Below are 13,855 nucleotides of genomic sequence, written 5' to 3'. Positions count from 1 at the left end.
TTTTCTTCCAACAAAAATAGTGATTGCTGTTGAAATCTAACAAAACTATTGCAATCAACGTTTTTGAAAAAGGTCTCAGACATGGTGTGGCCTGAAGGGGAAAAGGACAGCGTTAGATCAAGATAGTCTATATATGTGTGGATTGAATATTACTGGTCAGTTCTAAACCAAATTCATTCGTATTAAGAGAATCTGTAAACAATGTTGCCTCTTCAAAGGACCTCCTAAACAAGAAAGTCAGATCATCAATATATCGGCCATAGAACACCAGACTCGCCCCCATGGCAGAAATGTGAGTGCAATTTTACTACATCTAATCTCATGCACCCAAACAATACTAGACCATATTGGCGTTCTCTTGTGTTTACACCTCTCACAGATTGCTGATTGTATACCGGAGGTCAGTCTGCTGGGTGACTGTAATAGATCCCAGTCAGCTCCTTCCGCACCATTAGGGGTGCTGCACCAATGTGAGTTGTATCTACTACATTAATATTTGTCATTTTTTCCTACAATATTGGGCCATGTGGCGCTTCTGTCTTTTTATGTTGCCTGCATATATAAGTGTATTGGAGCCCTTTGCATTAAAGCAGCTGAAAACATGAAAAATCTATTTTTATTGTAATGTAAATATTTCACATTCCACTGTTTTTCACATTGCGGAATATGTTCTTTTATATATATATATAAAAAATATACATAAAAATATACACACACATATAAGTATAGATATATATTTTACCAAAAAAATATTTAAAAATAGAACATATTCTGCTATGTGAAGAACAATGGAATGTTAAATAAATATTCATATTTCATATGGGGTTAGCGCACTTGAGAAAACGTGATCAGGTTTGTGGGACTTGTTGGGTGTTAGTTTTTTTTTTCCACATTGAAGTCCACAGGGAAATCTGTTAATGCGGTCGCAATGTTATAAGTTTGGCTTTTTGTGCAAGCTAGTGCTTGTGCAACTTGTAATACGCGTGCTACCCGGCGAACGCAAAAAATCTTACTTCTAGCGGAGCTAGCACGCAAGTGGGAGAGGTAAATAGCGCTCCACTCGTAATCTAGCCCATAGTATTTTAACTAAATTAATGAAAGATACATTTATTAGGAAAAAATAATTATAGGTTTAATAAAATATGTGTCACATATAAAACACATACCTAAAAATGATGCTCTTGCATATGTAATTACACATGGTGACATATCTACTATGCCAGAATATGTGTGAATAAGTACATTTAATGAACAATATTAAATATTTAATAGCAATAAAAACAAAATCATAGAATATTTTTGGCAGAAAACACATTTTTTTTAGAGTCCAATACTATATTAGTTTCAGAGAAACATTATTAAAATGTTTTGTACAGTTTTTGTAAGTAATGTTAGAATATTAGCTCCAATAAATGCTATATTGTTGAGTGTGGCTGATAATTTAAAGATCCATTTAAAGAGACAGTCAAGTCCAAAAAAACATTTCATGATTTAAATAGGGAATGTAATTTTAAACAACTTTCCAATTTACTTTTAGCACCAATTTTACTTTGTTCTCTTGGTATTCTTAGTTGAAAGCTTAACCTAGGAGGTTCATATGCTAATTTCCTAGACCTTTAAGACTGCCTCTAATCTGAATGCATTTTGACCACTAGAGGGCATTAGTTTGTGTGTTTTATATAGATAACATTGAGTTCATGCACGTGAAGTTACCCTGTAGTGAGCACCGATTGGCTAAAATGCAAGTCGGTGAAAAGAACTGAAATAAGGGGGAAGTCTGCAGAAGCATAGATACAAGGTAATCACAGAGGTAAAAAAAGTGTATTTCTATAACATGGTTAGTTATGCAAAACTGGGGAATGGGTAATAAAAGGATTATCTTTCTTTTTAAACAACACAAATTCTGGTGTTGACTGTCCCTTTAAGAGATTTTGTAATAAAGCAGTTTGTGGAATATTAGGAGTATGTAGCATACTTTTCTAAGTAAGATCATACCTTTTTACATGCACGTTTACAGACATGTTTGTACTCCTTAGCTTTTGATTCAGAGTGATAACCTGCACCTATATAAAAAGAGAGAGAAAAAAACATAAATAGAAAATACAATGAACATTTTACCAGTGCTATAAATAAAGGGAAATTTCATTCATTAAAATATAAAAAAACTTCATGCTGAAAGTATCTTTATTTGCCCAGAAGTTTATATGGAGCTGAACACCCACGGCAAAAACAGAATTTATGTTTACCTGATAAATTACTTTCTCCAACGGTGTGTCCGGTCCACGGCGTCATCCTTACTTGTGGGATATTCTCTTCCCCAACAGGAAATGGCAAAGAGCCCAGCAAAGCTGGTCACATGATCCCTCCTAGGCTCCGCCTTCCCCAGTCATTCGACCGACGTAAAGGAGGAATATTTGCATAGGAGAAATCATATGATACCGTGGTGACTGTAGTTAGAGAAATTAAATCATCAGACCTGATTAAAAAACCAGGGCGGGCCGTGGACCGGACACACCGTTGGAGAAAGAAATTTATCTGGTAAACATAAATTCTGTTTTCTCCAACATAGGTGTGTCCGGTCCACGGCGTCATCCTTACTTGTGGGAACCAATACCAAAGCTTTAGGACACGGATGATGGGAGGGAGCAAATCAGGTCACCTAGATGGAAGGCACCACGGCTTGCAAAACCTTTCTCCCAAAAATAGCCTCAGAAGAAGCAAAAGTATCAAATTTGTAAAATTTGGTAAAAGTGTGCAGTGAAGACCAAGTCGCTGCCTTACATATCTGATCAACAGAAGCCTCGTTCTTGAAGGCCCATGTGGAAGCCACAGCCCTAGTGGAATGAGCTGTGATTCTTTCAGGAGGCTGCCGTCCGGCAGTCTCATAAGCCAATCTGATGATGCTTTTAAGCCAAAAAGAGAGAGAGGTAGAAGTTGCTTTTTGACCTCTCCTTTTACCAGAATAAACAACAAACAAGGAAGATGATTGTCTGAAATCCTTTGTAGCCTCTAAATAGAATTTTAGAGCACGAACTACATCCAAATTGTGCAACAAACGTTCCTTCTTTGAAACTGGATTCGGACACAAAGAAGGCACAACTATCTCCTGGTTAATATTTTTATTAGAAACAACTTTCGGAAGAAAACCAGGTTTAGTACGCAAAACCACCTTATCTGCATGGAACACCAGATAAGGAGGAGAACACTGCAGAGCAGATAACTCTGAAACTCTTCTAGCAGAAGAAATTGCAACCAAAAATAAAACTTTCCAAGATAATAACTTAATATCTACGGAATGTAAGGGTTCAAACGGAACCCCTTGAAGAACTGAAAGAACTAAATTGAGACTCCAAGGAGGAGTCAAAGGTTTGTAAACAGGCTTGATTCTAACCAGAGCCTGAACAAAAGCCTGAACATCTGGCACAGCCGCCAGCTTCTTGTGAAGTAAAACAGATAAAGCAGAAATCTGTCCCTTCAAAGAACTTGCAGATAATCCTTTCTCCAAACCCTCTTGTAGAAAGGATAGAATCTTAGGAATTTTTACCCTGTTCCATGGGAATCCTTTCGATTCGCACCAACAGATATATTTCTTCCATACTTTATGGTAAATTTTCCTAGTTACAGGCTTTCTAGCCTGAATAAGAGTATCAATGACAGAATCTGAGAACCCACGCTTTGATAAAATCAAGCGTTCAATCTCCAAGCAGTCAGTTGGAGTGATGCCAGATTCGGATGTTCGAACGGACCTTGAACAAGAAGGTCCCGTCTCAAAGGTAGCTTCCATGGTGGAGCCGATGACATATTCACCAGGTCTGCATACCAAGTTCTGCGTGGCCACGCAGGAGCTATCAAGATCACCGAAGCCCTCTCTTGATTGATCCTGGCTACCAGCCTGGGAATGAGAGGAAACGGTGGGAACACATAAGCTAGGTTGAAGGTCCAGGGCGCTACTAGTGCATCTACTAGAGTCGCCTTGGGATCCCTGGATCTGGACCCGTAGCAAGGAACCTTGAAGTTCTGACGAGACGCCATCAGATCCATGTCTGGAATGCCCCATAATTGAGTTATTTGGGCAAAGATTTCCGGATGGAGTTCCCACTCCCCCGGATGAAATGTCTGACGACTCAGAAAATCCGCTTCCCAATTTTCCACTCCTGGGATGTGGATTGAAGACAAGTGGCAGGAGTGAAGCTCCGCCCATTGAATTACTTTGGTCACTTCTTCCATCGCCAGGGAACTCCTTGTTCCCCCCTGATGGTTGATATATGCAACAGTCGTCATGTTGTCTGATTGAAACCTTATGAATTTGGCCTTTGCTAGTTGAGGCCAAGCCTTGAGAGCATTGAATATCGCTCTCAGTTCCAGAATGTTTATCGGGAGAAGAGATTCTTCCCGAGACCATAGACCCTGAGCCTTCAGGTGTTTCCAGACCGCGCCCCAGCCCACCAGGCTGGCGTCGGTCGTTACAATGACCCACTCTGGTCTTCTGAAGCTCATCCCTTGGGACAGGTTGTCCAGGGTCAGCCACCAACGGAGTGAATCTCTGGTCCTCTGATCTACTTGGATCGTCGGGGACAAATCTGTATAATCCCCATTCCACTGTCTGAGCATGCACAGTTGTAATGGTCTTAGATGAATTCGCGCAAAAGGAACTATGTCCATTGCCGCAACCATCAAACCTATTACTTCCATGCACTGCGCTATGGAAGGAAGAAGAACAGAATGAAGTACTTGACAAGAGCTTAGAAGTTTTGATTTTCTGGCTTCTGTCAGAAAAATCTTCATTTCCAAGGAGTCTATTATTGTTCCCAAGAAGGGAACTCTTGTTGACGGGAATAGAGAACTTTTTTCTACGTTCACTTTCCACCCGTGAGATCTGAGAAAGGCTAGGACAATGTCCGTATGAGCCTTTGCTTGCGGTAGAGACGACGCTTGATGGTAATGCTTGTCCAGAAAGGCGAATCTTAGGAACCGATGATGTTCCTTGTGGATAGGAATATGTAGATACGCATCCTTTAAATCCACCGTGGTCATGAATTGACCTTCCTGGATGGTAGGAAGAATTGTCCGAATGGTTTCCATCTTGAACGATGGGACCTTGAGAAATTTGTTTAGGATCTTGAGATCCAAAATTGGCCTGAATGTTCCCTCTTTTTTGGGAACTATGAACAGATTGGAGTAAAACCCCATCCCTTGTTCTCCTAATGGAACAGGATGAATCACTCCCATTTTTAACAGGTCTTCTACACAATGTAAGAATGCCTGTCTTTTTATTTGGTCTGAAGACAATTGAGACCTGTGGAACCTTCCCCTTGGGGGTAGTTCCTTGAATTCCAGGAGATAACCTTGAGAAACTATTTCTAGCGCCCAAGGATCCTGAACATCTCTTGCCCAAGCCTGAGCGAAGAGAGAGAGTCTGCCCCCCACCAGATCCGGTCCCGGATCGGGGGCCAGCATCTCATGCTGTCTTGGTAGCGGTAGCGGGCTTCTTGGCCTGCTTACCTTTGTTCCAGCCTTGCATCGGTCTCCAGGCTGGCTTGGTTTGAGAAGAATTACCCTCTTGCTTAGAGGATGTAGAATTCGAGGCTGGTCCGTTTCTGCGAAAGGGACGAAAATTTGTTTTATTTTTAGCCTTAAAAGACCTATCCTGAGGAAGGGCGTGGCCCTTTCCCCCAGTGATGTCTGAAATAATCTCTTTCAAGTCAGGGCCAAACAGCGTTTTCCCCTTGAAAGGGATGTTAAGCAATCTGTTCTTGGAGGACACATCCGCTGACCAAGACTTCAGCCAAAGCGCTCTGCGCGCCACAATAGCAAAACCTGAATTTTTCGCCGCTAATCTAGCTAATTGCAAAGTGGCGTCTAAGGTAAAAGAGTTAGCCAACTTAAGTGCTTGAACTCTGTCCATAACCTCCTCATAAGAGGATGCTTGATTGAGCGACTTTTCTAGTTCCTCGAACCAGAAACACGCTGCTGTAGTGACAGGAACAATGCATGAAATTGGTTGTAGAAGGTAACCTTGCTGAACAAACATCTTTTTAAGCAAACCCTCTAATTTTTTATCCATAGGATCTTTGAAAGCACAACTATCTTCTATAGGAATAGTGGTGCGTTTGTTTAGAGTAGAAACCGCCCCCTCGACCTTGGGGACTGTCTGCCATAAGTCCTTCCTGGGGTCGACCATAGGAAATAATTTCTTAAATATAGGGGGAGGAACAAAAAGGTATGCCGGGCCTTTCCCATTCTTTATTTACAATGTCCGCCACCCGCTTGGGTATAGGAAAAGCTTCGGGGGGCACCGGGACCTCTAGGAACCTGTCCATCTTACATAATTTCTCTGGAATGACCAAATTGTCACAATCATCCAGAGTAGATAACACCTCCTTAAGCAGAGCGCGGAGATGTTCCAATTTAAATTTAAATGTAATAACGTCAGGTTCAGCTTGTTGAGAAATTTTTCCTGAATCTGAAATTTCTCCCTCAGACAAAACCTCCCTAGCCCCTTCAGACTGGTGTAAGGGCATGTCAGAACCATTATCATCAGCGTCCTCATGCTCTTCAGTATCTAAAACAGAGCAGTCGCGCTTTCGCTGATAAGTGGGCATTTTGGCTAAAATGTTTTTAATAGAATTATCCATTACAGCCGTTAATTGTTGCATAGTAAGGAGGATTGGCGCACTAGATTCACTAGGGACCTCCTGAGTGGGCAAGACTGGTGTAGACATAGAAGGAGATGATGCAGTACCATGCTTACTCCCCTCACTTAAGGAATCATTTTGGGCAACATTATTATCAGTGGCATCATTGTCCCTACTTTGTTTGTCACATTCATCACATATATTTAAATGGAGAGGAACCTTGGCTTCCGAACATACAGAACATCGTCTATCTGATAGTTCAGACATGTTAATAGGCATAAACTTGATAACAAAGCACAAAAAACGTTTTAAAATAAAACCGTTACTGTCTCTTTAAATTTTAAACTGAACACACTTTTTTACTGAATATACGCAAAAGTATGAAGTAAATGTTCAAAATTCACCAAAATTTCACCACAGTGTCATAAAGCCTTAAAAGTATTGCACACCAAATTTGAAAGCTTTAACTCTTAAAATAACGGAACCGGAGCCGTTTTTACATTTAACCCCTATACAGTCCCTGGTATCTGCTTTGCTGAGACCAAACCCAGCCCAGACTGGAATACGATACCAAATGACGCCTTCAATAAGCTTTTTCAGTGGATCTGAGCTCCTCACACATGTATCTGCATGCCTTGCTTCTCAAAAACAACTGCGCATTAGTGGCACGAAAATGAGGCTCTGCCTATGACTAGAAAAGGCCCCCAGTGAAAAAGGTGTCCAATACAGTGCCTGCCGTTTTTTAATAAAATTCCCAAGATTAAAATAACTCTCCAAAGTTATAAACCATTAAATATGCTTATAAAGTAATCGTTTTGGCCCAGAAAAATGTCTACCAGTCTTTAAAGCCCTTGTGAAGCCCTTTTATTCTTATATTGAAAATTATGAAAATGGCTTACCGGATCCCATAGGGAAAATGACAGCTTCCAGCATTACCAAGTCTTGTTAGAAATGTGTCATACCTCAAGCAGCCAAAGTCTGCTCACTGTTTCCCCCAACTGAAGTTAATTCCTCTCAACAGTCCTGTGTGGAAACAGCCATCGATTTTAGTAACGGTTGCTAAAATCATTTTCCTCTTACAAACAGAAATCTTCATCTCTTTTCTGTTTCAGAGTAAATAGTACATACCAGCACTATTTTAAAATAACAAACTCTTGATAGAAGAATAAAAACTACATTTAAACACCAAAAAACTCTGAGCCATCTCCGTGGAGATGTTGCCTGTGCAACGGCAAAGAGAATGACTGGGGAAGGCGGAGCCTAGGAGGGATCATGTGACCAGCTTTGCTGGGCTCTTTGCCATTTCCTGTTGGGGAAGAGAATATCCCACAAGTAAGGATGACGCCGTGGACCGGACACACCTATGTTGGAGAAACACCTTTTTCCCAATTAGGTGAGGTTTCCACCTCTAAGCCACAAGTGTGCTAGCCAATAATGCCGATTGGCTACCACGGCTATTGACTAAGAGGTGGAAACGTCACCTCATTGGGAAAATAGCATTTTAGTGAGGGTGGTCAGAGGCACTTAGCTCTGCATAAACTTGCAGGCAAATAAAGGTACTTTCAGCATGAAGTTTTTAATACTTTTTATACCTTTATTTATAGCACTGGTAAATCCTAGCTCGGAGTTAACTATAACTTAACAAACCAGTGTTTTATACAAAGTGTCAACAGGAAATTAACACTATTTTTCCATTTGAGAGAAAGCAAATTGGGCTGGAAAATAAATGTAGTAACCACGTACGCATTATTATTTATCACTATTTAAATTATACAAAAACGCATTCAAATCATTACGCTTCATCAGTAAAGCTAAATTTATATAAACACACAAATAATTTTACTAAACTAAACTATACATATAATTTGGATGTCTGGCTGTACTCAATATTTTTTGTTATCAATATTATTATAATTATTATAATAATATTAGGACCATTGCATAAAAAAATATATAAGATTAGGTTAAAGGGACATTAAACCCACATTTTTTCTTTAATGATTTAGATAGAGAATACAATTTTTAACAACTTTCTAATTTATTTCTATTATCTAATTTGCTTCATTCTCTTGATAATCTTTCCTGAAAAGCATATCTAGATAGGCTCAGTAGCTTCTGATTGGTGGTTGCACATATTTGCCTTATGTGATTGGCTCACCCATGTGCATTGCTATTTCTTTAACAAAGGATTTCGAAAGAATGAAACAAATGAGATAATAGAAGTAAATTTGAATGTTGTTTAAAATTGTATTCTCTGTTTGAATCATGAAAGAAAATGTTTGGGTTTAATGTCCCTTTAAGCTAATCTTGGGATAATAAAGGGAGCTATCATGGGATAATAGTTGAAATCTAACATCTAATGCACAGTATACCATAAATCCCATTGTATATATTTGCCCAACAATAAAATATCTCCAAATGAATGATTCCATAACTCTGCATCTTACTTATCTTCAGTGTATCTGTCCCTTTTTTAAGATTTTCTTCTCTCTGTGTACTATTTCTTCATCAAGATTAATCTGTATCTTGTAGAGGACACACAGAAAAATGTGGCCAAGACTAATATATAAACAAGCGTCAACGATGCTAAGATTTATATCTAGTTATAGGTTATTATTTTTGCTGCCTATATCCATTTGCCAACATGGTACAATTGTCATGGGCTATAGCTATCACTGCAATACAGTTGATTTGTAGTGTGTCTGAATAAAAACCGTGCTTCTATCTGCTAAGAATAAATGCCTTAGAAAGGATACTGAACGTGATAACTGATTAATGTATGATTTATTTTTCTTTTGCAACTAATCAAAGCTAATAATTACAGATCATTATATATAATCTTTAGAAATGTGTTTAGTAGGTTTAAAGTACTTACAAGCAATGTATTATATGTATTTCTTTGCAATCCTAAAATGGAGGATTTATATAATTCAATGATAGTTTAAGTAAGGTAATATTAAAGGAACAGCCTACTTCAGAATTTGTATTGTTTAAAAAGATAGAGAATCCCTTTATTACCCATTCCCCAGTTTTGTACAGCCAACATGGTTATGTTAATACACTTTTTACCTGTGTGATTACCTTGTATCTAAGCCTCTGCAGACTGCCCCCTTATCTCAGTCCTCTGACAGACATTCATATTAGCCAATTAGTGCTGTCTCTTAAATAATTCCACAGGAGTGAGCACAATGTTATATATATATGGCGCACACATTAACTAGCTCTGTCTAACTTTGAAAACTGTCAAAATGAACTGAGATAGGAGGCGGTTTTTAACCGTTTAGAAATCCGTTTGAGTCTACCTAGGTTTAGCTTGCAGCAAAGAATACCAATAGAAAAAATGCAAATTTTATGATAAAAGTAAAGTTGTTTAAAATTGCATGCCCTATCAAAACCATGAAAGTTTAATTTTGACTAGACTGTCCCTTTAAGTACATTGAGTAATTGTACAGACGTGTTCAAAGACATATTGTTGATGCTAAGAGATAAAATAAAATGATGTCATCAGATAAGACATTTTAAATACGTCTCATTGTAGCCAGTAAGGCAGAGATTTTCTAGCACATCTTGAAAACATTTTGAGATAAGGATTAGTTGCTAAGATCATTTTGAGAGGTATGTAAAATAATTATTATAAGCAATACAGGATTTAATGTCACATACTTGCTACTTAAAGGGACATGAAACCCAAAAAATAATTTCATGGTTCAGACAGAGCATACAATTTGAAACAACTTCCTAATTTACTTCTATCATCTAATTTTCTTCATGAAGGAATGAAGCACATAACATAGTTCATGAAGCCAATGGAATCTCATATGTGCATCCATGCATTAAAAGACATCTATTACACAATAACAGGGAGGAGATGTAGAAATAATTTGGACTTACAACTGGTATAATATCTACCACTGTATAACACACTCCTTACTTTTCTTCAAAGAGCCCCATTAAAATGACCAAGTCTTCAGACAGACCATAAATAAGAAATTATGGACCTAAATGCACTAGTCTCACTAGAAGGGGCAACAGAATCCCCACTATCACTATGATGTTTTGGTAGAACTTTAAGAATTAGAAGAAACGGAGTAAATGTAATCCAGAGGAAAGCCTTATTTTATGGTGAATATGTTAACTGCATATGGCTAGGCATAGCAATTGCTTTTTATTGACAATGTCCAAAATAGGTGTTTCTGCCTATTACTAATTCTGTCTGGCTTTATGCATCAGCTGGGTCATGCGACTACCGCAGCTGATTGGGCCAGTGGCAGTTTCTGCTCAGGATCATCAGATCTCTGCGGCTCAGTTGCAGGGTCCATAGAGTTGAAATTACATTATCTAGCAAATTAGAGCATATCATTTTTCCACTATAATGGACCCTTGAGGTTCTTTATGACATTTAAAGCCCAAACACTTAAAATCATGGCTTCTACTACTGAAGGCGCTTAGGAAGTCACAGTATCATGCTAAAATTGGTCAAAAGAACTATAAGCTTGCTAATTCAAGCTCTTGTTTGCAAGTAGGCCTGTGCATTTTGCAGCTCCATTAGCTTCCGAATGTGGAAGGCGGTGGCCGCTCACGGCCGTTGACTCTTTTCGTAGATTTCTTCTTGTGAAAGAGCAACACTAAGATCTGGAATGCACAGGAATATTTGCAGCTAAATTCTCCAGTGCTGGAAATGCACTAATGAATTAATGGCCATTATCAAAAAATAATCTTAAAAACAGGGGCATTTAACTCATTAAAGTTTACAATGATGCTTATTTTTTAAAATACTATTGCGTTATGGTTATCATAACGCTGATCCTCCGCCCGCATCTCCAATATTTGCATGCCCCATGAGCTGGACGTCAAGGGGGGCATGCAACGATTGGAGGAAGCCGGATTTATCATCCATATGCTAAATACAGCAGGAGCTGAGGGTGGAGGATCAGAGTAATGGTTACCAGGTATTTTAAAAAATAAGTGTATTTGTAAACTTTAATGAATTAAAGTGCCCTTGTTTTTTAAGATTATTTTCTGATAATGGCATTTAATTCATTAAAGTTTACAATGACTTTAATGTCAGGACATGAGAATGTTGAGAAACAAAATTAAAATAATTGTTTATAGGATCAAGAGCATGATCTAATATTTCTGGTTTTATAAATCTGTGCAGGAAACAAAATAACAAAATTTACCCAACAGCAAGAGAGAGAGAGGGGGGAAAGAAAGTGGAGGGAGATAGTGGAAGAGCAGGGAGAGACCTTTACCATAGAATGATAATTACACAATTTCAGTGAACTTGTATTTCACACTTCAGTACTTTTGCAATGTCTCCAACTGCTATTTTACCTGCATGAACTAACACAAAGCCAACCCGTTTTTTCCTTTGTGTTTTATTAGAATCTGTCTCTTTGGCCAATTCCGTCTCCTTTCCACTGGCATCTGTAGATGATTTAGAAGGCAAGATTTCTGTTGAATTTAAAGCCTTTTCCATGGTGATCCTTCAACATAATCACCACACTCTTGGACAAAAGCATCCTGGTTAATAACAGTCCGAATTACCAAATGGTCACCTACAAAACAACAGAAAGTGAATAATAGTTATAAATATGAAGAGGGGCAAATAAGATAGAAAATCAAACTTAGACATAGTCAACAGAAGGAACAAGTAACTTATGTGACAGCTTTGTTACCTAAAGACTAGAATTATAAAAAATCAACTACTATTACAGTCAAGTTGAAATATAGTAAGAGCGATCTCATCAGTAGATTACTTTATAGATAACAATATAAACCTACTCAGTATGTAATATTGAAATAGAATTCATTGTGCGTAACTTGCGAGTGCTTGCTTGTTTTGTACTGTAAAAAAGGTCAGGGCTTTGGCAAAGCACAAACAGAGCAATGTGCTAATTTGTAGATTGTGGTTTAGTTTGGGGTTGAAGAGGTCTATACTGTCTCACAATTTTCAGGATCCTAGTTGAGAGTTTAATGCTGCTGTTCCTCATCTCTTTATGTCAATGTTTCTCATAAAGAAACCTGAGATAACTCAAACACCACCCATATTGCATAAACATGTTCTTGGACTGATAAAAAAAAAAAACTTATCCACAAATGATTTCCCTTCTCCCCCCCCCTTTACATGTAGTCCTGGGGTATGCACCCTACAGAATGCATCCATGGTAGCTGCAGAGCATCCACCTTTAGTAGTACATCACAGGGAAATTTTCATGTGTGTGTATATATATATATATATATATATATATATATAATGTTGGAAAAATGGCGCTGATAGGCTTGCTTGACACAGGTTTGCCACAAACCTTCAATTTGTAAAAAAAAAACGAAGAACAATAAAATGAGGTACACTTGTAAACAACACTTAGAGACGCATAACAGTAATATATGAAATGCACAGTAGTGATAGATTACATATCATAAGAAACATGTTTACAATGCATTTAAATATGCAAAAAACATAATTTATGCTTACCTGATAAATTTATTTCTCTTGTAGTGTATCCAGTCCACGGATCATCCATTACTTATGGAATATATTCTCCTTCCCAACAGGAGTCCATCCAAGTTGCAAGAGTCCACCCACAGCAAAGCTGCTATATAGCTCCTCCCCTAACTGCCATATTCAGTCATTCGACCGAAAACATGCAGAGAAAGGAAAAACCATAGGGTGCAGTGGTGACTGTAGTTCAAATGAAAAAATAACCTGCCTTAAAGTGACAGGGCGGGCCGTGGACTGGATACACTACAAGAGAAATAAATTTATCAGGTAAGCATAAATTATGTTTTCTCTTGTTAAGTGTATCCAGTCCACGGATCATCCATTACTTATGGAATACCAATCCCAAAGCTAAAGTACACGGATGATGGGAGGGACAAGGCAGGTACTTAAACGGAAGTTACCACTGCCTGTAAAAAAAACCTTTCTCCGAAAAATAGCCTCCGAAGAAGCAAGGTATCAAATTTGTTAAATTTGAAAAAGTATGAAGCGCAGACCAAGACTCCGTCTTGTAAATCTGTTCAACAGAAGCCACATTTAAAAAAGGCCCAAGTGAAAAACACAGCTCTAGTAGAATGAGCCGCAATCCCTTCAGGAGGCTGCTGTCCAGCAGTCTCATAAGCTAAATTAATTATGCTTTTTAACCAAAAAGACAGAGAGGCTGCTGAAGTCTTTGACCTCTCCTCTGTCCAGAATAGACAACAAACAAGGTGAACGT

The 13,855-nt window shown here is 38.4% G+C and overlaps 1 protein-coding gene across 2 annotated transcripts in view; it reads right to left on the bottom strand.

Moving 5' to 3' along the window:
• The window catches only part of TASP1 (taspase 1), a 680,735-nt gene that overhangs the window by 588,389 nt on the left and 78,491 nt on the right, over positions 1-13,855 (bottom strand). Inside the window, exons 2-3 of one of the 2 annotated variants that reach the window (XM_053712134.1) lie at positions 11,970-12,193; positions 1,996-2,063 (exon numbers count right to left, since the gene is read on the bottom strand). In XM_053712134.1, coding sequence (XP_053568109.1) covers positions 1,996-2,063; positions 11,970-12,114 — 213 coding nt within the window. In that variant the 5' untranslated portion in view covers positions 12,115-12,193. Of the gene's footprint in view, positions 1-1,995; positions 2,064-11,969; positions 12,194-13,855 lie in introns of those variants that run through there. The other variant, XM_053712135.1, reaches the window with a different exon arrangement.

Source organism: Bombina bombina, chromosome 4 (genome assembly GCF_027579735.1).
Source record: "Bombina bombina isolate aBomBom1 chromosome 4, aBomBom1.pri, whole genome shotgun sequence".
Lineage (NCBI taxonomy): Eukaryota > Metazoa > Chordata > Amphibia > Anura > Bombinatoridae > Bombina > Bombina bombina.
Note: the sequence above shows the minus strand (reverse complement) of the source record. Positions and strands in the feature narration are given on the sequence as shown.